Source organism: Phyllostomus hastatus, unplaced genomic scaffold (genome assembly GCF_019186645.2).
Source record: "Phyllostomus hastatus isolate PE091 unplaced genomic scaffold, TTU_PhHast_1.1 phas_scaffold_114, whole genome shotgun sequence".
NCBI lineage: Eukaryota > Metazoa > Chordata > Mammalia > Chiroptera > Phyllostomidae > Phyllostomus > Phyllostomus hastatus.
In genome coordinates, this window is record NW_025334006.1 from 11,281,330 (window position 1) to 11,304,465 (window position 23,136).

The 23,136-nt window shown below is 35.2% G+C and overlaps 1 protein-coding gene across 3 annotated transcripts in view; it reads left to right on the top strand.

Moving 5' to 3' along the window:
• The window catches only part of ZNF800 (zinc finger protein 800), a 49,868-nt gene that overhangs the window by 19,416 nt on the left and 7,316 nt on the right, over window positions 1-23,136 (top strand). The window contains exon 6 of one of the 3 annotated variants that reach the window (XM_045855622.1): window positions 904-2,359. The exons of the other annotated variants lie outside the window; for them this stretch is intronic. Within the exon in view, the coding sequence (XP_045711578.1) occupies window position 904 (1 nt within the window). The 3' untranslated portion in view covers window positions 905-2,359. Of the gene's footprint in view, window positions 1-903; window positions 2,360-23,136 lie in introns of those variants that run through there. 3 annotated transcript variants of the gene reach the window in all.

Below are 23,136 nucleotides of genomic sequence, written 5' to 3' on the forward strand. Positions count from 1 at the left end.
CTAACTTTGCACAGGTTTAATTTGATTCAGTGACTTAGTCTACTAATTAATGCATTGTAGGAAAATTAAATAGAATGAATTTGTGAAGGCGATAATTACAGAAAAAAGTCTTTTGAGGCATTGTAATTATTGTAAAAGTTAGTCTGTGACGGCTAAATAAAGTGCTGCACTCAGAAAAAAAATCCCCAAATTGAATTTAGGATGATTAGTATTTATTATTTACATTTAACATAGTATTTCTAGATAAAGGGGGAAACTTGATAAAAGTTTGGAATTTCTTTTTCCTCCTCCTTGGGAGTATGTACCATTTTTAAGTTTGATCTATGAAAGAAAAATGATTACTTAGGTCCCAAATCCTCTTAAATTTCCCTTTTTGTTTAAATAAACTTTTTGGTGATCATTTCAACATAGTTAATATTATTAAATAGGGATTTTCTTGTCCCCTCCCCCCTTTTGTGTGTGTGTGTGTGTGTGTGTGTGTGGTTGTATGTTGCAAGAAAAGTAAAACCCCTATTGGGAAGAAAGAAAAAAATTCTACTTTTTTAGAAGGTTTTGGAACAAATGTAGATTTTAAAAATGCAATATAAAGTAATGAGTAGACTATACTTGCTTTTTCAAGTCTCTATATTTTGAAAGTTTACCTTCAGTACCTGTGTCCCTATGTTAAGGCAATTAATATATTTAATTAGTATTAAATTAGTTTTGGATTTAACTTTTAAAGCAGTAGTTTGAGTGCTGAGTAGGTTAAATGTTGTGGTTTGATTATCACACATTTAAAAAAATACTTTTGTGGAAAACTTGAGATGAAACCATTCTTTAGAAGTCATTTATTATTGTGTAATTTTAAAAACAAGCTTTTATTGGTAAACTCAAAAGTGTTCATTTATTCCCATTTCTCCTCAGATAACTTCAAGTGATGTACGAAAAGGTTTGGAGTTCATTTTTGTGGAAAGACTTTAAATTGGTGTTAGAACCACTAAACGTCTTCAAATGGTATTTTGAGGAAAAAAAACGTTTTTATAAATATTTGACTGTAACTGCTGTTTTCTCACTTAAGTGATTATCATCAAACCACTTGTTTCAAAGGCACTGCCTTTTCCAGCACTTTTGAAGTAGCTGTGACATTACATATTGTCATCACAGTCCATCAGTTAACCACCTCTGACCTTGTGCATTTGGTCTGCAGTTTCTACAGAAATGTTGCAAATTTTGTTTTCCAAACAATTTGTTGATTGAAGTGATGAACAACCTGAAGAAAATATCACCACTGGTGATTTTTAATTGACAAAGACTTTATATCTTAGTGATTTTAGTTGTGTTCCACTTTATTTGGCAGAATTTTCATCTGGATTGTACAGATATATGATTTCCTAGTGAGTGTATGTTAGGACCAAAGACAAATTAGTATCAACACAATATACATATTTAGCCTACTAAATGTTTGTCATTATTTTTACATTCATTTACTTCTAACTTGTTCTCCAGCACTTAAAATATTTGAAAATTTCATTCTAAAATATATACTACAGCAAAGTTCTAGTTCATTTTCATCCATGGATCATTACATTTTCCATTTGTAAACATCTGAGGTTTTTATGAAAATTTAACATTCCCAATTTTTAAGGAAGTTTTATACAAAGCACTTTAATGATAGAAGCAAGTTAATTTGTCAGTTTTTTTTAAAGACCACACATTTACTAATGTTAATATGAAGGTAGTAAGTAGCTTACTGATATTTTATGGATGCAGACAATCCATGCACAACCACTTCTTATATTAGTTTATTTCTTTAAGTATTGCTAAAAAAAGGCAGATGGGGCATAAATCCTGATTTTTTTTTCTCCCAAGTAAAATCTTAAATGACCACTTTAGATAATATTTGATTCCTACTGTAAAATTCGGAAAATAATGACTCCTTGTTCATTTTTATAATCAAGATTTTAGGAAAAACAGATACATCTATCTTTATGAAATTTTGGACAGGTTTTATGTATTGATATTTTGTACTTTTTAGGGAATATTTTATTTTTTAGTAATTGTTGTCAAATTATAATTTTAAAAGGTACAGCAGAGAACATACCATGTTTTTATAGAGGTTCACACCTGTACTTAGGAGGGACCCTGTCCATCTATATACTTTTTGTATACAATTTTAAAATGTTGAAGATCCACAAGGTCATAATAAAATATTTCTATAGCTAGAAAAACATTTACCCTTCCCAGTGCTTTGCACTAAAATATACTGTGAAAGGAAACTAGAAAGACTGTAACTGTTGCTGGAAATGTTCTATATTGAATGTACATGCTCTTGTTGGAAAAATGTACTATATGTGATGGAAATAAACCAGACTTGGAGTTATTTCAGCTAAATGTGCTTCAACAAAGGTGCATTGGTTGAAACTTAAATGTTTTATTATCAAATTTAAATATATTCATTTGACTATGAGCAGCTACACTTGAATTATATCTTGATAGTTTTATTTTTAAGAATTAGAGTTATAATTTCTCTTAATTTAAAAACAGATTTACTTTTCCACATATGGAAAACTTGTACTTATAGGTCTAACTTTAATGATTAATAGTGTAATATATTTAGGGAACTAAATGTGTAGGTGGTATTTCATTTATAAACCATCTTCTTTAGTTGCACATTATTAAACCTGTATGTTTGACTTTTGCAAGGTGTTATCTTTTATGCATTCCTACACACAAGACATATTCCAAAGATTTCCAGACTTAAGTACTTACAACCAAAACATGAGTCCTAAAAAGCTTGGGGTAGCTGTTTGCATACAGCCTTTCATCTGTATGTAGGACTTTTCTTCTCTGCTTTACTTGTTAAATACTGTGTGGAAGAAAGAGAAGTAGCCTGATTTTTGTGGAGGGTAGCCAGTTCCTGGAATCTCCTTACTTCACTCACCTGTTTCCACATAGCTTCTCTGTCATAACTCTAGGGCCACAGAGCAGGAATTTAGATGAAGGAATTGAGGGTTCAAGGACTGTCAAAAATATATGGGTCATTGAGAAAAAAACAGCACTTTTTCAGGCCTGGTTTACATTAGAAGGGCCTAGAGAGATTAGGAATATTTTATCATAATAGCCAAACAGATTATGGTGGACACAAGTTAGAGGTTAAACTGGGACCAGTTTATTAAGGTAAAATGAACAAGTAAGTGATTCAAATTCTGTGTTCTTCTTATTCCTTTCTGGTCTTTATTCTTATGTTTTAGTTTAAGTTTGATTCTTGAGCTCTGTCATTCTTGAGATTCTTGAGAAGAGACCTAGGAAATTTGTGCTGGAAGATTTTTTTTTTTGCACGTAAGCTATATAAACAAATATTTATAGCACTATTTGTTGTAGGGAGTCAAAGGAACCATCAGAGACTGTTTATAATATATAAAGACCTAGCTCTGGCTACAAATAATATTCACCTTTGCTGCTATTTGCTCAAAGAGTTTTTCTATAGAATTCTACTCATCTTCTTCCTTAATATACCTTCCTCCCCTAAGTGCTGGAAGACTAGAAACACTAAAGGAAATGGCTTGTGCTTCATCTTCCCAAGTTTTGTATAGTGTAAGTGAGAGGTGGATCAGGTATGGCCCACACTGGGCAAGTATTCACTAGAACATGCAGATGTACCTTGAATGCACAATGACTGTTGGTTCATGTCTCATATTTTTTCTTATTTCCTATTTCAATAGGAAAACCTTAAAGAATACATACATGTTCTTGAAGAACATATAAATTACCCATATTTAATTTTTAGCCTGATTTTGTATATATGAGCTAAGTTTTCTTTTGACAGATTGCTTGTATTGTTTAAAAGTATCTTAACATTTTTTTAAGGAGTATGTGTTTGTTAAATTGTTTCATGGTCAATAGGCTGTTCCTGGTTTTTTTTTAAGGGCATATGGATGCAGTAGCAGGAAGGTTTGCTGCTTTACTATGACTTGAGGCTGTGGTTACAGAAAGAGGAGTTTCCCAGGTGTTATGACAACTGGGTATGCAGATAGAGAGGTATAAGTGGATATCATTTCCTGTTGTGAAGTTGCAGAAGATCTCTTCAAATAGTTTGATCACTGAAGATGAGATAGAAATGCTTCTAAAACTTTGGAAATGAGGTTTTCAGGTTTTTGCACTGGCCCTTGGAAGTATTCCAGATTCTTAGGAGTTTTAGAAGTTACTTTTCTAATGGAATCCATAGAGTACCAGGGTTATGATATAACTATGGTTCTCATAGTTGATCTGAAATCAAGCTGTAGGATATGAGCAGCATAATGTTGGCTGTGCTGTTAGAGAGAATCCTACTGTACTCTATGCTGTTCTTTTCTCTGACTTAAGAGCTAATGGAAACCTCAGGATTAAAAAGGAGTAAGGATCAACAATCTAAGAACTGCTATTAGTTTCGTTCCTAATCATCCAGCACATGATATAATACAAAATAAAACATGTTTCACTTAAACTCACAATTATTTTGTTTTCTAACTTTCCAAATTTATTTCTCCTCTTATAAATTGTTTCTGCAGCCTTTTCCTCTGACCTTGTTTTAAGCTCTTTTTATGTTTTCTTCTGGTTAACAGAGATCTTAGTACCATGGTAACTAAAACGTTTTTTGAGAAGGTAAGATGTTGGGAAGTCAGCTCATTTCTTCCTTAATGTTCTTAATGTTCTGCATTCTGTTTGTTAGGTTTACTATATATTCTTAAGCAATTTCTTCTACCTGTGTTCACTACTACCACACCACAGAGGGGAACATAGGTGCATCTGTTTGGGAAAATGCTTAAAATTGGAGGTTTTCTGTTTGTGCCCACTCAGCTGAATTAAATTGCTTGATTGTGCATTTTTGAAGTCAGGGACTATGTCTTGGTAATTTTGTTTAGTGCCCAGCACATTTTGCTGTATACCCAGGCACTTTAAATAAATTGAATGATATTAAAGTAAGCAGTAGCTTTTTCCATTTCAAAACTGCTGTCATATTCTTTGAGACTTGGGGTCCTAATTTCATAAATTTATAGTATCTCAATATTGATAGATTTCACTTATTTTAGAAAATGCTATTGGTACTAAAATGAGAGTTTATGATAATAAAAGAAATTCTTAGGATTAGCTAATAATAATAATGTACATTCACAGTGTTTATTGTATGCCAAGCACTTTGCTAATCCTTTACATACACAGTTCCCTTAATTCATCAACATCCCTATGAATTAAGAACTGTCACTTCATTTTCCCCATTTTATAGAACAGAAAATTGAAACTTAAGTTCAGTGATGTACTCAAGTTCACATAGGTAGTATATTACAGAATTGAGACTTGACACTAGGTCTGACTACAAAGCATGTGCCCTTGATCAGCATACCTGACATTTGCACAGTTTACCATTTGCAAAGCACATTCACTGTATTACCTTATTGGTAGCCTAGTGTGATGCTTTGAAGCCAGATGGTGAAATTTTCGGATTCACAAATTATTTCCTACGTGACATTGTGTAAGTTACTTAAACATTTTGTGCCCTAGTTACCTTACGTATGAAATGAGGATCCCAATATTACGTAATAAATGAGGATCCAAAGTTCTGAGGATAAAATGAGAAAACATTTAAAATACTTAGAATAATGCATGACATGATACAATAAATGTTAGATATGATTACTATAAGTGATCAAAATGTGGAACTTTATTACCCCTTTAGAAAATGTACATTAAAAGAGGGAACATTATTGCTACACATCATATTTTAACTGCTGCTTTTGTGTTTAATTCAGCCATTGAAAATACCATTTTCTATCAATTCTAATCAGATATTACTAGTTTATCATTCTTGTAAGTTTTTCATTTGTCTTGCAAAAGGTAGTTGTAAACACAATCATTGTAAGTTATGTTTTGTTTTTATGTTTATTCCCCAGAGTAGCCCATCTGTCATAAGATTTTCATTATATGTGTCCTGTCACACAAATACTTTATTTTTGGTCATGTATAAAATATTTACATGGAATAAGTATTAATTAACATAGCTGAAATATTTCTGTAAAACACAAGTAGATGCTATTTGAAAGAAAGCATTTAATTATGGAAAGAGTAGATTCTTCAGCAGGGCACAATTTAGGCTAAGTCAGGAGTTTCTTTGGTGAGTGTGTCATGAGGAGATAAGAAGAAATGGCACTTTTCAACAGTTTTGCCAATGGTAGTCATTAGTGGCAGTACTCCAAATTTCAGCTGAGGACCAAGTACTGTTAAATTATCTGCTGAGAGGGTTTACCCACACACCTGACTGTTGTTGATCTTGCATTTTTAACAATAAGATGATGATTTTAGAAATTTTAGGGTTTAGGGACTCGTACAATTTGCAACACCAGAAAACCCTGTTTCTAGATTTGGATGACCCTTCATATCCTGAAACTTCGGATCAAGTGCTGGGGTTCCAACACCTGGCTTCTGTGGCTTCTTAGTAATTCTGATACTCAATACTTGTGTCAGATGTCTGGAGCATATTCCTGACACAAATTATTATAATGTTTAAGAAGTAGAATAGTAGAATGTGGTTGAAAATACAGCCAAACCAAAATAAACAACCCTTGTCACCCCCTACCGAATGCTTGAGCAGTAATAACTTGCAGTGTTTTGGGTGTCCTGTTCTATATAATCTGGTAACACTATCAATACAGAGTGTGTAATAATGATAGAGGAGAAATTATTACAGCAAAAGAAACCTTAAGTGCATAGAACTCTTACTACAGCTCAGGTTGAGTATTTGCTTTTAATTCCTCCTATCTGTGGGATTATCCTGAAAATAAATTAACTTTGAGAATTGGAACTGTGGCTGTGGTCAAACTTACTTTCTAAGCTGTGCAAAGTATTTTTTTAAAAAGCTGAGACTGTTTTGGGTGCTTTGTTAGGCCCGAAGCCCAAAGTACCTGCTAGTTGTGACTGGTAGCTTTTTATTTTGGATGGGACGAAAAAGCAAGGAATGCTTTTCTTCAGAGAAGAAAATAGTGAAGCACTAGGAGCATTGTGTGCTCAAGTGACTGAACCATATGGAAAAAAATTAACTAGGGAAAGGATTTTTATGTAGTTTTTTTTATTTTATGAGATAGAATTTGTTAGGGTTGTTTTATATGAGGTTGTCTAGGAGAGTGGCCATATCATCTTCATGCCTTTTGATCATTATTTATTGAGTTCCCTGGATTGTACCATGCTGGGTGTTTATAGATGTTTGAGACTTTTCTGAGTATGCTCTTTCTTTAAATGAACAGGCTTTGAGGAGATAAGATACGGGACTGCCATAAAGATAGACAAGAACATACTTTTTGAAATTTAAAACTAATTTTTAATATTTATATCCTAAAGCTAAACTTTCTTCAAAGCACTTTTATAATTTTCCAATTTGCCCTTTCTTTGCCTGGCTGTCTTGACTAGTCCTCTGTTGTTTCTTGTGACTGTAAGAGAACAAAATCACTTATTTGCCATGAAATTTGGACACAAACAGATCTGTACATGCACAAGAGGAAGAAACTTTTAAAGAGATGGTTTTGTTTCCTGTAACTTCCCTGGATCTCTTTTTAATCTTTAAGTGAATAATTGTAGTGATACGAATTACTAATTTTTAAGGTTTAAGATGCTTCTTTGAAGTTCCTTCTTTCTAAAACAGTTAACTAGAGTTAAGTAGCACAGTAATTTAAACCACAGAGACTACAAGATGGAAGCAGAACCTGCAGTGCTTGTATTACCAGCCACCACCTGATCTACCATGTCATCTAACTGCAGGTGTGTGAGTGCATGTGCACCCATATATGCAAATACTGGGCTGTGCTTTTTATTTTGTTTTATTTTTTTGGTTGCAAGCACAGAGTTTTAATTGGTCTGTAGCTAGTAAGGAGAGGTTTATTAGAAGGCTTTATGTGGGGAAATGAGTGAGATAGAAGTGGCCAGGCCTTATGGAACTCTAGTGGTAATTGTACAAACTGGCTTCCCCATGTAGATTTCATAGAAACTGAAAAAAATCAATGTAATTCTACTGATTAGGTGTTGGTGTCTTAGCAGCAGGAGTATTGCTTCTCTGCCGCTCTTATCCCTTTTCAGACTCTGCTTTTACTTTTTTGAAAATGAATTACTGCATTCTGTTCTTCTCAGTATGGTTATTACTACCTCCTTACTTCTGTTGCTTACTTTCTCTGTGTCTTTCAGCTACTTTCCCCTTCCATATAGCTTGAGTTGAGACTATCATAAGAGAAAGTGTGATTGGTTCATTTAGGTTGGGCAAATCTCCTATGCCAGGTCTCTTCATAGATTGCTGGCCATAGGCTGTTCTTCATTGTTTGGCTGCTCTTGGGACAGGTGCTCTCTGTTGGTCCTATCATTGATGATCATGGTGGTAGAGTCAGTGGAATAAAACATGGCCCTGGAGCCAATAAAAGGAATCTTAGGATGGGAATCTTGCAAGAGGGATCTGGATAGTACTAGAATATAATAATTCCAGTATACATGACTTTCTTCCATTTTGAAGGTAATAGAATTAAAGGTAATGTGTGGGCTTGACTGTTTCATGTCAGTGCATCACCAACAATCCTTTCCATGCTGAGAAAATGTGGGAAAGAGGTTTCTGATAAGCATCTGCAGTTTCTTTCCTAAACTGCTTGGTGCTATTTCCATCTTTGGTTTGCAGATTCATGGAGAGCCTGAAGTTTTCACTCAGAAAGAGCCATTACATTTCCTGTAACAGCCTATCAGGCCATTCTATTAGTTGCTGCTAATTTCCAGGCACCCACAATTATGCTTCACAGTTTGGATGATTTAGTGAACCCTTAAAATACTGCTTCTGCTTTTCTATTTGTATTTTCCACATTTAGATTCACTCTGCAATAGCTGCTTTATATTTTTGCATTCATTCCTTCAACAACAGACATTATTGAGTGTCCATCATGTGCCTGGAATTATTCCATAATTTGGGGGAAACAGAATCACACAGTGGTTAAAGCATGGCTTATTAAGAACATACAGACCCAAGTTCAAGTTCTGGCTTCTTCACTTACTAGCTGTGTAGTTTAGGCATGTAACTTTTTCTAAGTTTTACTTTTCTTGTCTGTAAAATGGTATTAAAAACTACCTTATAGGTAGGTTTGTTATAGGAATTTATAAAAGTTTAATGGTATATTGCCTATAAGTAACACAATGTCTGGCTCAAGTAAGAGCTCAGTAAACATGTATTACTGTTGTAGTGATCACTAAAATTGATGATTTGCTGCTGAAATACTTCTGGCATTTAGTTTCTGGTTATCTTGCTTTGCCATTTGATGTTCATTGCCTTTTTATTGGCATTAATCCACCTGTTTAATGAAAAGTCAGATGTAACATCTGTGAGAATGCCAAAATATACAACAGTTTATTAAGTTATAACATTATTTTATGAGTCTTCAATATGCTGCCACTTTTTGCAGCACTTTTTTTTTGGTTAATTGTTGAAGGATTTGTTGAACTTTTTGATATTTTGCTTCTTTGTGGTTAATGCCTTATAGAACAATGTAGGGTTTTGGGTAATGAAACTCAGAGCACATTTTGAGGGTTTTTTTTTTTTTTTTTTTGGTAAACATTAGGCTATGGGTACATGAACATATTCTGAGTTTACAAGCAAGAACTATGTTTTTTCTTTGTATCACCATTGCCTCACAGTGTACCTGGCATATAACAAGTGCTAAGAGCATGTTGAAGGAAGAAAAAAAGGAAGGCAGGAACATTAAGATCAGTTATCTTCAGACTTATCATTAATCCACAGTATGTCTTTGCTTTTAAGCTTCTTTTTCAGTACCTCATTTAATACACACGGGAGAGCCCCCCAAAAAACCCCTGAATTATCTTCTGGAGGCTAGGCCCACTGTAGTACAGGCTTTCTCTACTAAGGTGAGTGTTCTAAGAACCCACCTGTGTCACTGTACTAGCTGGTGGTGGTGTGAGAGGCTGCGTTTGGCTTCAGTGAATTTTTTTTGAAGACTTTCAGTGCGTTTGGCCATTTCAGCTCATAAATTGGTGATTTACAAGTGCAACTGCCCACACTGCGCTGTGTTGAGTAGTTTTCGACCAAAACCAGCATGACCCCTGTGCCCTACCCTCTCTATTCACCTGATCTCTCCCCAAATGACATTTTTTGTTTCCCTGGATGAAAAAAGTTTTCAAAGGGTAACGTTTTGCAAGTGTGGGAGAGGTGAAACAAAACAACAAGAACTACAGAGGTACTAACAGGCATCAAAATCAACAAGTTCAAAAACTTGAATAGTGGAAAAAAGGTCTCGATAGGTGTATCCATCAAATGGAAAGTACTTTGAAGGTGACTGAAATTTATACATGTAAATAAGTACACAATTTTTTATAAATAAATTACATTTTGGGGGGTTCCCCCTTGTATATAGCTTCTCTACTTGCAAGCTTTCAAGCTCCTCTTTGTTTCTGTTACTGATGGAATCTTATTACGTGCATTCATTTTGTGAGCCTCCTTGTTTCTGCCATTGCTACTAAGTAATGGTGACAGGTTTCAAACTCTGGGAGTGCCGTATTGACTGGATACTCTGATAAGTAGTCCATAATCAATCATACACTGTATGGGTGTACACTTGTGATTTTTTTGATAATTCTTTTTGAGATTTAGCTTTGTTTAATTTATGCATAACTGAATTCTGTGAAATATAGGTCACATTTTACTTTATATTTTACTTCCAGATATAAACAAAGCAAGCATACAAGTATTGATTGCCTCTTCCATTGTCTGTGTAATCTTAAATTGGAAATTACTAGTTATTTCATTTATCCAATTCTCACATTGCAAACTTCAGAACTTTTACCCTGTCCTCAAAGCCTCTAACCCTGTTTTGCTTCCTTGATAAGAGGCAACTTTGTCTATGCTGTGGCAAAAGGTAGAGGACATTTCTTTATGCTCCCCTTTTGCATCACAATTATTTTTTTGTCTTCTGTTCCTTCTTTGGTTGTTTGAGGAAGAACTGTTCTACTTTTCCAAGTCTGACAATTCTACCCTTGCCAGTCTCCTTCCCCAGAACTTCCCCTAACTACTCTCTTCCCTTTCCTCCCTTCCTATTGCCTGTCTCCTTTTCCACAAGCTTTTCCCACTCAGCTTACAAACATGCTGAAATTCCTTTTAGCCAGGAAGTAAACTTCCCCTTCATTCTACGTTCAGTGTAGTTGCTGCTGTCTATTACTCCTTCCTTTCCTGTCAAAATTCCATGTGCTCTGATTTCACTATAACTCTAATGGTCTATTTCCTTGTCTTCCATTAGGCAATAAGCTCTTAGGAGATCTGTGTCTTGATCACCATTGATTCTCCAGGGCCTAGGATAGTTCCCAGTATGTAGTAGGCACTCAGTAAATATTTGTTGAATGAATGAACAGTGTAGAGTCATGTCTGTACCATTCACTTGTGAACCATCTGCGATTGTTTTCTACCTCTATGTTTCTATTGAAAGTTTGAAGGGCATCGATGACCACATAATGCTTAATCTGATGGCTTCTTGCTTTTTTTTTCATCATGCTTGACCTTTCTACACCCATTAATACTTACAAATTTACCTTTCCCAGATTTTCATGATCACTTAAAACTGGGTCACCTTGGGTAGTCTCAGCCCAGTATATCCAAAATAAATATACAAGCTCAAAGAATCTTTGGGAAATAATGAATCTATCTACTATTTACAGAAGTCCTCTAAGGTCAAAAGATACAATTACATAAAGTAAAACTTCATATAAGTTCTTTTTACCCAATTCTCTTCCCAAATCCTCATACAGCTTGGCAGCTTTCTCCAATCTCTTCTGTAACATTCCATCCCCCGCCACCTGTAAATTTTCCACCAAACACCTCTTGTCTACTTTTCCCATCTTCTGGGTCTATTATTTTCTTCTAAAAGTAACTATTTTTTTTCTTTACTTTAATATTGACACTGTTATGGATGCCCCCATTTTTACCTCCTTTGCCCACCTCCACTCAGCACCCCCTTCCCTCTGGCCATCACCACAATGTTATCTGTGTCTGTGGGTTATGCATATATGTTCTTTGGCTAATCCTTTCACCTTCTTTCATCCAATTCTCGCCCCTTCCCTGCTCCCCTCTGACAGCTGTCAGTCTAGTCCATGTATTCTGCCTCTTTCTATTTTGTCAGTTTATTTTGTTCATTAGACTTCACATATAAGTGAAAGTAACTCTTTCCAGTTTAAATCACTTTAGCCTTTTGTCTTCTTCCAGGATTTTTTTTTTTAAACACATTGTCCTGGTCAGCATTCCAAAAGTCTGGGATTATTCTCTTGATTTCATCTGGTTTCCCCTCACTAACTTTCTTTGCATGATTTTAATCTTAAAACCTTATATAAGACACTATTTCCTCCAGTGTGTATTTCCAGAACTCCTGGATTTGGCTGGGTTTCCCCCTTGTGTATTTCTAAGGTGCCCCATCTATAACTATACTGAAATGATGTATTTGTGTCCCTCCCCTAGGCTGTAAGCATCTTGAGGGTAGATTTCCTGTCTTTTACTTATATACCTAATATCTAGCATACCTAGAAGGTGGTGGATGTTAATAAATATTTATTGAAATGATGTTTTTGTGAACTCTGATTCTTCCTTTCTTAGCCGTGGTTTTTGTTACTAGGTTTTTAAATATAAGTCAAAGTTTTTTAGTCCCTTTTCTTGTTTTATATTCTCTCTGATTCATCTTTTCCCAGAGCATCACTTAGCACTTCTGTGAAGATTCCCTAGACCTGTTTTCTAGCCTGCCTGTTCTAGGACCATTTTTTAAAGACCATTGTTTTCAGAGTTGCAAGTCAGACATCTCCACATGAATATTTCTCCAGCATCTTAAGTGCAACAGAAACTTGCACTTATCTTCCCCTTAAAGTTGTTCCTTTATATGTTCCCTGTCTCAGTCATTCACACTTCTAGCCTCCCAGTTACCTAGGCTAATGAGAATCCTAGGAAATAATTTGACTTCTTTCTCTCTCACACACTTTTTTTACCTAATTAGCAATCAGTGCCTGTCTGTCCTGCCTTTGAATGTTTTTCACATTTGGCTCCTTTCCATCTCCACCTTTAGTAGTTTAGTTTGGACTCTTATCTTTCCTGTACGGTTGCAATAGTCACTTAACTGACCCCTTTTCTAATCTGTCTTCCAAGCTGCTCTCAGAACTATCTTCCTAAAACACAGATCTGTTGTTACTGTGTGTTCATTGCTTTTTATCACTTGACTAACTTACTTATTCTCAGGACTCAGCTTAAATATCACTTCTAAATAAAGACAATTTAAAGTATGTCTCCTTGCCTTGGCCTGGTGGCTCAGTAGGTTGGAGCATTGTTCCTTGCAGCAGAAGTTTGTGGGTTTGGTCCCTGTCAGGGCACATACCTAGGTTGCAGTTTCCGCCCTCAGTCGGGGTGCATATGGGAGGCAACCGATTGATGTTTCTCTCTCCCTTCTCTCTCTAAAATCAATAAATATACCCTTGGGTGAGGATTAAAATTTTTTTTAAAAGATTCAAAAAATAAAGTATGTTTCCCTTGTTCTGTTTCATGTTCCTTTATTATCATGTAATACAGTTTGTAATTTTGCGTGAGTTGTTTAATGTCTATCTTCCCACTGAAGAGATTTATGTAAGATACTGGGGAGGGGAAAAACTAGGGAGAGTTATGTAGACCCCATGCCTACCACAACACTTGGGACTTAGTTACGCTTAAAAAACATTTGTTGAGTGTGTGTGTAGATGATAGATAGCTTATCTGTATAGGCAAGCAGGAGGTAGCAAAGGCAGAGAAGTTACAGGGTCCTGGAATCTTCCTACGTTCTCAGAGTCCATGGTTTGTGTTTTAGCCTTTCTGAAATAGTAATGGGCTTCCCCCTTCCGCCTCTTGCATTCATTTACCTGAGGACAGGATTTAACAATTATATTACCCCACACTCAAGCTAATGCTGATGTAACTATAGTTGATTTGGAGCCCTTGGTGGTGGCAGCTAGATTTGTTTACCTGTTAAACTGATTCATAGGTGGTACTGTAGGCATGCAGCCAAACAGGTATTTGCTAGGCTGTGTCAACCCAGTCCTTTTTAGCCTCTTGAGTGACGCAAGCCTTTGTACCATATGCTAATTAAAGTGTTTATTACTTGTAGGACCAGTTGTGTTTGAAATGAGGTATCTATTTGCCTTTTAATGATTGAAGATTTCATTTTAACAGACTTAATGTGAATAGAAGATAAAATAAATTATTTAAGGTATTATCTAGGGACAGATTAGCAATAATGAGAAAATTAAACTTTTCTCCCATTGATCCTGCTCAGGTGTCAAAAGTATAAGAATTTCAGGATGATTTTTCAGATTTCACTGTGTTAGGTTGACTTGCTTCATCCATTCAGTAGACACGTTGAGCTCCTAGTTTGTGCAAGACAAAATTAGGTGCTAGGGTTACAGAGAAAAACTGTTTTTCCTCTCAAGTACTATGGAAGAAAAACACATTATAAGGATATACAGCAGTGGAATATTAATTATGAAAAGTCTTCCCTTACATCAGTGAAGGCTTCTCATAATTCTCATAATTCCTAAGTTGAGTTGAGTTGAGTTTTGAGTTGGACGGAAGACTTTTCAGGTAGGTACAGAGACATGAGACCACACTTAGATTAAGGGAAGTAATATGAGACAAGGCAATGGCCAAATCAAAAGATTTATGTACCTAGTAGTGGTTTGAATTATACTTTCAAGATTAGGGGTAGCCGTTGAAGAGTTTGAAGCAGGGATATCTGATAACATTGAGGAGACTGAATTGGAGTGGAGGTAATAGGGTAATATTTGTGGTGGAGAAATCAAATGGAAGCCAGTTTCAGAAATCTAAGAAATGATAGAGGCCTAAATTTAGCTGATCACAGTGAGACTGGGGAGATGGGTACATAATTATTTCAGAAGTGGAACTTTCCAGACAGTGGAGATGAAGAAGGAATTTAGTATGATTCTCAGGTTTAGACATTCTGTTTGGGTGAGTAGCTGGTACCATTTTTTAAGGTAGGGAATGGGAAAAGGAACACTTACTGGGGGAAATGTTGAAGTAAAGTTTAGGTGTATTGAGTTTGAGTTGCTTGTGGGACATGTAATTGGAGGTGCTTAGCAGGGGTAGGATATACAGACTAGTGGTCAGGAGAGAGATTGTGCAGGGACTGGGGACTCAAGAGTCATTACTGTACATGCGGTTGTTGCAGCCGTAGGTTTTGAAGAGATTACATGGAAGAATAAATAGAGACAACATAGCATTTCTCACATTCCCTTAGTTTATTATTTAATTTAGTTCCGTGTCTTCCTATTTCAGTTTTTCATTTAGAAAATGATGTTTGGCTAGCACTGATTTTCTCCCCATGTCCTTCCCGACTCTACCTCCCATGCCTTGCACCCACTGCCATGTATAAAATCTGTAAGAGAACATGTATTGGATATTACTCTAAGTACTTGGACTGGGGGTGGAGTATATATAAGGGAACTAAATGGCAATGGAAAAATGCAATAAAGATTTAAAAAATTTTTAATCAACTTAAAGAAGTATTGGATAGTTAAGTAATAATAGTAGTAGGCAATATGAACTAATCCATGTGTTGTATTTGGAGGGCTTTTAAAAAATCTGTAGGACCTATTTTAAAAGATTATTTCTTTAAAAAGGAAATATCTTATTTTCAAATATAAAACAATCTATTAGTATTCTTGGACTGAACAAGATTTGTTGAGTCCTATAGCTTTATGCTGTCCAGGAATTGTTTGTGATTTAGTCCTTATGCCTTTGACCACAGCAGAAACTATTTCTGAAAAGTAAGAGGAAGACATGCAGGAAAACTAGTAGAATCTTACATAATACATACAATAAATTTAAGTAATTTAGTATACATAGCCAGATTCTACAGGAAAAAAATGTGATAGTAAACATTGAACAAATGATTGAATATATTAATTGTACTTTGCCAAACTGCACTTTTTGGACTAGTGCATATTTAAAATAGCAGTTAATAAAAACTAGTCCTGCATTGTCATATATGTTCCAGTGACCCTCACTGGCTTCTCCCAATTTCTTTTTTTCTTTTTATTGAATTTATTGGGGTGACACTAGGTAACAAAATTATACCGATTTCAGGAACACGATTCCACAACACATCATCTGTTCAAACACTGAGTAAATTTTATGGATAAGATATGACCCTTAAAAGCGGAAGTCAATAATAGAAATGGTGACAGACTTGAACAAGAAGAAGATAGTCATTAAAAGAACATTTATTATAATCTTATAGCCTAGTAAAATGAGGAAAATCCTTTAAAGTTTTCTGCTCTAATTATTTGAAAATGGTTTCCTTTTCTTATTTCTCAAATTTTAAATTTATCAATAATAAGGCATTAACATAAACCTCAGGTCCATGTCAAAATAACACAAGGCACATTATATAGCACAGAATCATTTTAAATCATCAAACTTTAATACCTGTTTCAAATCTTTTTAAAATAAACTTGTTTTTTAACATTGATTTTTTTTTTTCCTGGCAGGCCTTTATATACCTATTTTTTTATTTTTTAAGATTTTATTTTTTAATTTATTTTTGGAGGGGAAAGGCGGGAGAAAGAGGAAGATAAACATTGATGTATGAGAGAAACTTTCATCAGTTGCCTTTCATATGCCCCCAACTGGGGACCTGGCCTGCAACCCAGGCATGTGCCCTGACTGGGAATTGAACTGGTGACCTTTCAGTTTGTGGGATGACACTCAACCCACTGAGCCACACCAATCAGGGCTGTACATCCATTCTTTCTTCAGTAAATCATTAAGAGCCTATTGAATAAATGTAATATCAGTTAGGCAAAGGCTTGTAACATAAATGAACAGTGGAATATATTTTTAGAGTACATACTTTCTGCATTGAGGACTTCGTTTACTTAATAACCTTCTTTATATTTATTGATATTCTTTTTCATACTGTGCCAACATTTTACAGATTTCAGTGTGTTACCAATAAAACACACACTTGTATTAATGGGTTGCACACACAAACACTTTTTAAAATGAGATAATGAATACCTTTAACTTATATTGCATATTTTTCCGGAAGTTAAGTGGTTAGATATTATTCCTTATCTTTACAGGATCACTAGACCACTGAGAGATTGAGGGTAGTTTTTTTGTGTTATTTTGTTCTGCTCTGACATTTTTTTAAAATTCAGTGAAACCCATAGTACTGGATTTCATTAACCAGCCTCAATTCAATGGAAAAGTAAAACAGGCACCTCTTGGTATCCTAGTTTTGTGTATTTTGGAGTGGAGGTGACTCCTGAGAATGAAGGTTGTAATAGGAAATAATACGAGATACTTGTAAGAAAATACTGGAAGAGGGTTGCCAAACATCCTATATGTCTAATTTTCTCATACTTCAAGGTTCTGCCCTATTAAAAGTTACATCTAGATGCATACTGATCTTGTATTTGAGCCTGTTCAGTGACTTTCGATATATTACCAGCCTGTCATTGCTTCTTTGTAATATATTCTATGAAGAATATTTGGCAACCCAATATTTGAAAAATATTTCTGGCATTTTTGCTAAGTTACTATTTAAAATTCATCTATGACAAAAACTAATTTATCAGCCTACTACCAGAACTGACTCCTCATGCTCACTGTATTTTGTCCATGCTGTCACTGTCACTTTGCTGATCACACAGATTTCGAAGTCTTATTTCTTCTGTGAATTTGTATTCATAGCCCCAACCCACGGTGACCTCTTGTTCTGATGAACTAACAACACTTAACTTATTTTTCATCTTCATCTTTTGTTATTATTGCATTATTATTTAATTACAGTGTCACCATGATTAGGCTTAAAGCCCTTTGAGACCCTAGACTAACAGTTTTACTCTATAGTATGTAGGGTTATGAATGAGGGAGTCCCATGTCCCCATTCTCTGTTCTCCACTCTTCATGTCCTACTTTTACTGGCCTAAACTTTCTGTATTGCTTTACTTTTGGCTACAGTGGTTCTGTTAGTATGTTGTGTTTATGAAGATTATGGATGATTTTAGGAGATTCTTGGGGTAATTTTATGGGAACAAAGGAGTGATTTTTAAGCTTTTTTTCTATCTCAGGATTCATTTTTAAACTACCATAAAAATTCTACCTCTTTATATGTTTTTAGTAATATTTACTCATTTATCAAAACATAATTTGAAAGCCCATATCTTAGAGGCAATTGTATATATAAAAAAGAATTAACTAGACTTTTACTTTTTTATTAAAATTAAATTTATTGGGGCAACATAGGTTAATAGGATCATATAGGTTTCAAATGTGCATTTCTGTGGTATAGATGTGTATTGCACTGTGTCCACCACATAAATTCACACCATCTTCTGTCACCATACATTAGGCTCCCCTCAGACTTTTACTTCTGATACAGAATAAAAAGGTGACAAACATTATCAAATTCATAAATATGAATTTTCTTCCCAGACTTTCTTGCTTATTATGTTGTTTTTATAGTCTGGTGGGAACAGAGCAGGCAGTAATGTAAATAATTATAATGTCATGTTATGTATGTCACCACAAAGTAAAGCTTATTTTATTTAGCCACCAGGCAATTTGTATATGCCTTCCCTTGAGCCATAATTCTGTTGAATTGTAGATGGGACTTTAGAGATTTAATATAACCTCATTTTAAAATGGAGAAAATTGAGGTAAGTGATTGTGCAAGGTCACACATGTAGTTAATGAAGTCAGGAGTGGAGGCCATCTATCTCTTAAAGATTACTTTATTAGGTGATAACATGTACATGTAAGAAAAACAGTACATAGAGGTGTACTGTGAAAGGTAAGTCTTTGTCCTGCTCCATTCCCACTTCTCTCATTCTCTTCCCCGGAGTCAGGAGCTCACTAGTTTCTTGGGCTTTCAGGAGCTGCTTTATGTATATATACTCATATAAATATTTCCCTTCACACAAATGCTAGCATATTGTACACACTTTTCTGTACCTTGCTTTTTATCATGTTTTCACACTATGTCTGAAAATTGTAGAACCCAGGTATTTTTATTTCTTGGTCCATGAACTTTCCATTTTTTTACTATATTGCCTATCATTCAGATATCCAGTTTTTGTTAATGGAAATGAACAAAGTGTTAAATTTTTCTTTGTTTCTAGCATATCACATTGAGTACTTCATGTGCAATATGATGTATTTCACATTTCTTCCCAGAAAGAGATTGTGGTCATTGATTTATTTTATGATAAATGTTGAAGTTAAAGAAATCATACATGAAATGTATATAGTAATCACTGCTAGTTACCAAAAATGGCTTATTGGGATATTTTATTTTCCATTTGATAAAGAAATGGCAAGTGAAGTTTTCAGGGAAGTCATTTATCTTTAGACTTGTGTAAAAACCTCTGTGGTATGTACAAAACAGTTATAATCTCACTGCCAGTGAAAAGCAGTGATTTTATAAATATCAAACTACCGATGTTTATTTCCTAAATTTTAAAACTCTACTCTCATATGAAAAAATAACAAGTAATTTTTGTTTCTTGAAATAGTTTTTTACTGTATCTTACAGAAGTATATCCTTAATTTTGATCATTCTTCGTTTATTTTGGCCAAGTTACCTGTTAATGCAATTTTTGCTTTTATTTTTCAGAGGTTATTGGTACTTATCAGAACTGCGTGATTTTATTTTTTAAAGGATTTTTATTTATTTTCAGAGAGGGGGGAGGGAGAGGGGAGAGGGAGAGAGAGAAGGAGAGGGAGAGAAACATGGGTGTGTGAGAAAAACATTGATTGGCTGCCTCTCCCCCATCCCCAACTGGGGACCTGGCCTGCATCCCAGGCATGTGCCTTGACTGGAATTGAACCAGTGACCTTTTGGTTTGCAGGCCGGCACTCAATACACTGAGCTACATACACCAGCCAGGGCAAGAACTGCTTGATTTTAGATCTTTCAATGAAACTGTACCAAAAAATACAAATCATTAAAAAAAATGTGTCCCATGCCAGATTTCCATGATGGCATTCATAGAGCTTAAGTGCTTACAGCGGGACTAAATAAGTTAGTTATTCAGTTACCCAGCATTCTCCCTAAAGATGGCAGGACTTCTCAGTGTATTATTTACTGAGTAATTCTCTTTGAAAATTGTATTAATTATAAATCCATTATTGATTAGAAAAAAGTTAACCAAATTAAAAGTATTTTTTTAGTAATACCATCATGATAGTTAAAATTCATCTAGTAGAACAAGTAAGATTGTATTCTTGAGGTACATAATATTAGTGCAGGTTTTGTGTGTGTTATCCTCAACCCTTGACATGAGGTCCTATTTGTTCTTATTGCATTCTGATTTTGTAATTCTTAGTGTAAGATTGTGACTGCAAGTCTTGTCAGGAATTGTGATGTCATGTTAGGACCTTGCTGTATTTATAGGTCTCTCTTCTATGGAGATGTTAGCAGCACACTATGACAGAGAAAACACCCAAAACAGGAAAAAAAAACACTGAGTAATTGCATATTGTATATATTTGTGGACATGGGAAATATTTTGATGTTTTATGTTCAAGTTCTACTTGAACTTTTTTGTTTTGGTGACTAATTCTTTTAAAAGTGAAACAAATGCTTAATTGTTTATTTGTGCCATTAAAAACACATTCAGCCCTGGCTGGTGTGGCTCAATGGACTGAGTGCTGGGTTGCAAACCAAAGGGTCGCTGGTTCGATTCCCAGTAAGGGCACGTGCCTGGGTTGTGGGCCATGTCCCCAACAAGGGGCACGTGAGAGTCAACCTCACCTTGATGTTTCCCTCTCTTTCTCCCTCCCTTCCCTCTCTAAAAATAAATAAATAAATCTTAAAAAAAAAGCCCACATACACACTCAGCCTTATCCTCTATAAAAACTAAATTCTAAATTCACAAGGTGGTGCTCTGGAGCATGGAGAAAAAACACTATGTTCCTCCTTTTCCCATCATTTCCATTTCTAATTAAATGGTTCTTTTGTATGCACGTGTGTGTCCGTGAGTGCATGTACATGTTTGAAATCACATAGTGTTATAGTTTGAAGATGATGAAGAGCAAGACAGAGAGGGCAGGCTAGCCTCCCTGCCAGGGAGGCTCACAGGTAACTTTGATGTGGCCAGTACGTTCTAAGGTTGGCCCTGATTATTGGTTCATCTAGCAAGGGACTGGGTATGAGAAGACTGTGTCACACTAACTAGCCTCATAGATAATAGGGTATAATTACTGCAATGCTAGTTTTTAAAATTTGCAATGAGAGGGATCAGGCACACTTGCTTCTCATCTCTGTGGTTCAATGTATTTTCTCCCAGTAGGCAAATCTGCTTGGAAAACTTAATTATAATCATGAGGTTGTTAGATGAGCATTGAGTCAGCTCTCTGACCAATATCAGCTCTTGTAGTGTGATACATTCATCTTTCCCACAGGAATCTACAGCGTGGGGCAAAAGTAGGTTTATAGTTGTGAGTAAGCTAAACAGAGTTTATTTGTGAATTATTATTTCTTAATTATGTATTATTTTCTATACAAAGAACTGTAGGCCTACTTTGCCCCACCCTGTACTTGCCACTCGGACCAGATATTTTTCAATTTTTAGAGCATCCTTTCTACTAGACCAAGGTGCAGATACATGGGCAGTTTTTGCTTTCTTCTTTCTTGGTTTCTTTTCTTACAGAGTTACCATAGGCTATCTCCTTTAGCACATTTTTTTTTCCATTAGAGGTTAATAAAACCATGCTAATGTATGTAAAATACCCTAATGCCTGGCATATCTATAAATAAATGATAACAAATATTAATTAGTGTGACTGGTATTGAGTTCAGGTCGTCTTGATACTTATAATGTTAAAGACAATCTTTTGTGCCCTTTCTATAGATGTCTGATCTATCACATCTTTTACATTTTTTATTCTTTAATTCTTTTAACTCCTTAATTTATCCTTAATGTTGAATCTGTGGGCTAATTAGGACAATTTTGGCTTTGCATGATTTAGCTACTATTTTGTTTTTGAGATTTAGATTTTTATAAAATGTTAGTTTATTTGCTTCAAAATACTGCATTTCCCACAGTTCCTCCATCTGTAATGTCAATCTAATAGAAGAGATGATCTTCAAGTTAGTGCTCAGCTCTAGAATGTATGTGTAACTTTGTATCTTATTTGAGTGAATGATGTTAGTTGTAATGCTTTCCATCTAATCGTGCTTAACTTCATTTCAGGCTCTGCCTAAATTTTTTCTCATGGAATGTAATGCTATTTAGAAAATAGCATCTGAAGCCTTAGAACAGTAGGATGGCCATGGAATCGGGAGGTGATGATTGAAAAACACAGGGGTGGACATATAATGTTGGTGAATTCATCAATCAACAATGCCATTACAGACCTGACAAGTACACAGTTGACAAATCAAAACTTTCTGTGTGAAAATGAGTACAGAAAGGAACAATTGAGATGAGTCAGTCGGTCACTCCAGCAACAGTAAGCCCTGTTGGCCTTCCCCTCTCCATGCATGCGGGGATGACTTACTCTTTTAAGAGTGGCAAAATAGATTTGTGAAAACAGAGGGAAAATTGCCACAGCTTTTTCTGGTGTTTGTAAAAATACAGATCATGATGTATTTTTGAAGCTGGTGGCCTCAGAACCACTCTGAGAAGACGCATGGATAGCAAACATTGTGGGAGTTAAGAAAATGGGTAAATCATTTCAGACTGCAGTAAGTACTAAGGGAAAGCATATCAGAATGGCTTTGATCTGGGTCTCAAGGGATGGGCATCATTTGACTAGATGAGAGAAAGGAGAAGACCTTTTTTTGACCGGTGAAATGCCAAAAACAAAAACATTGGTTGGGAAATAATAGTGTGTGTTGGGGGTGTGGAGAGTCAAATCGTTTGGTTCCAAGGTTCTTAAATACAGTCTGTGAAAGAGAATTGAGGCAGTGCTTCCGAAAGTGGGCGCTATGCCATTTCTGTTCAGTGTACGATTGGATGAAACTATTGTGCCTCTCAGTGCATCGAGCTTCATGTTTTCGTGTGCTCTCTGATGCCATCAAAGAATTCCATTTTGGGATGATTTTTGGAAACTGGAAAGGGTGTCTTTTT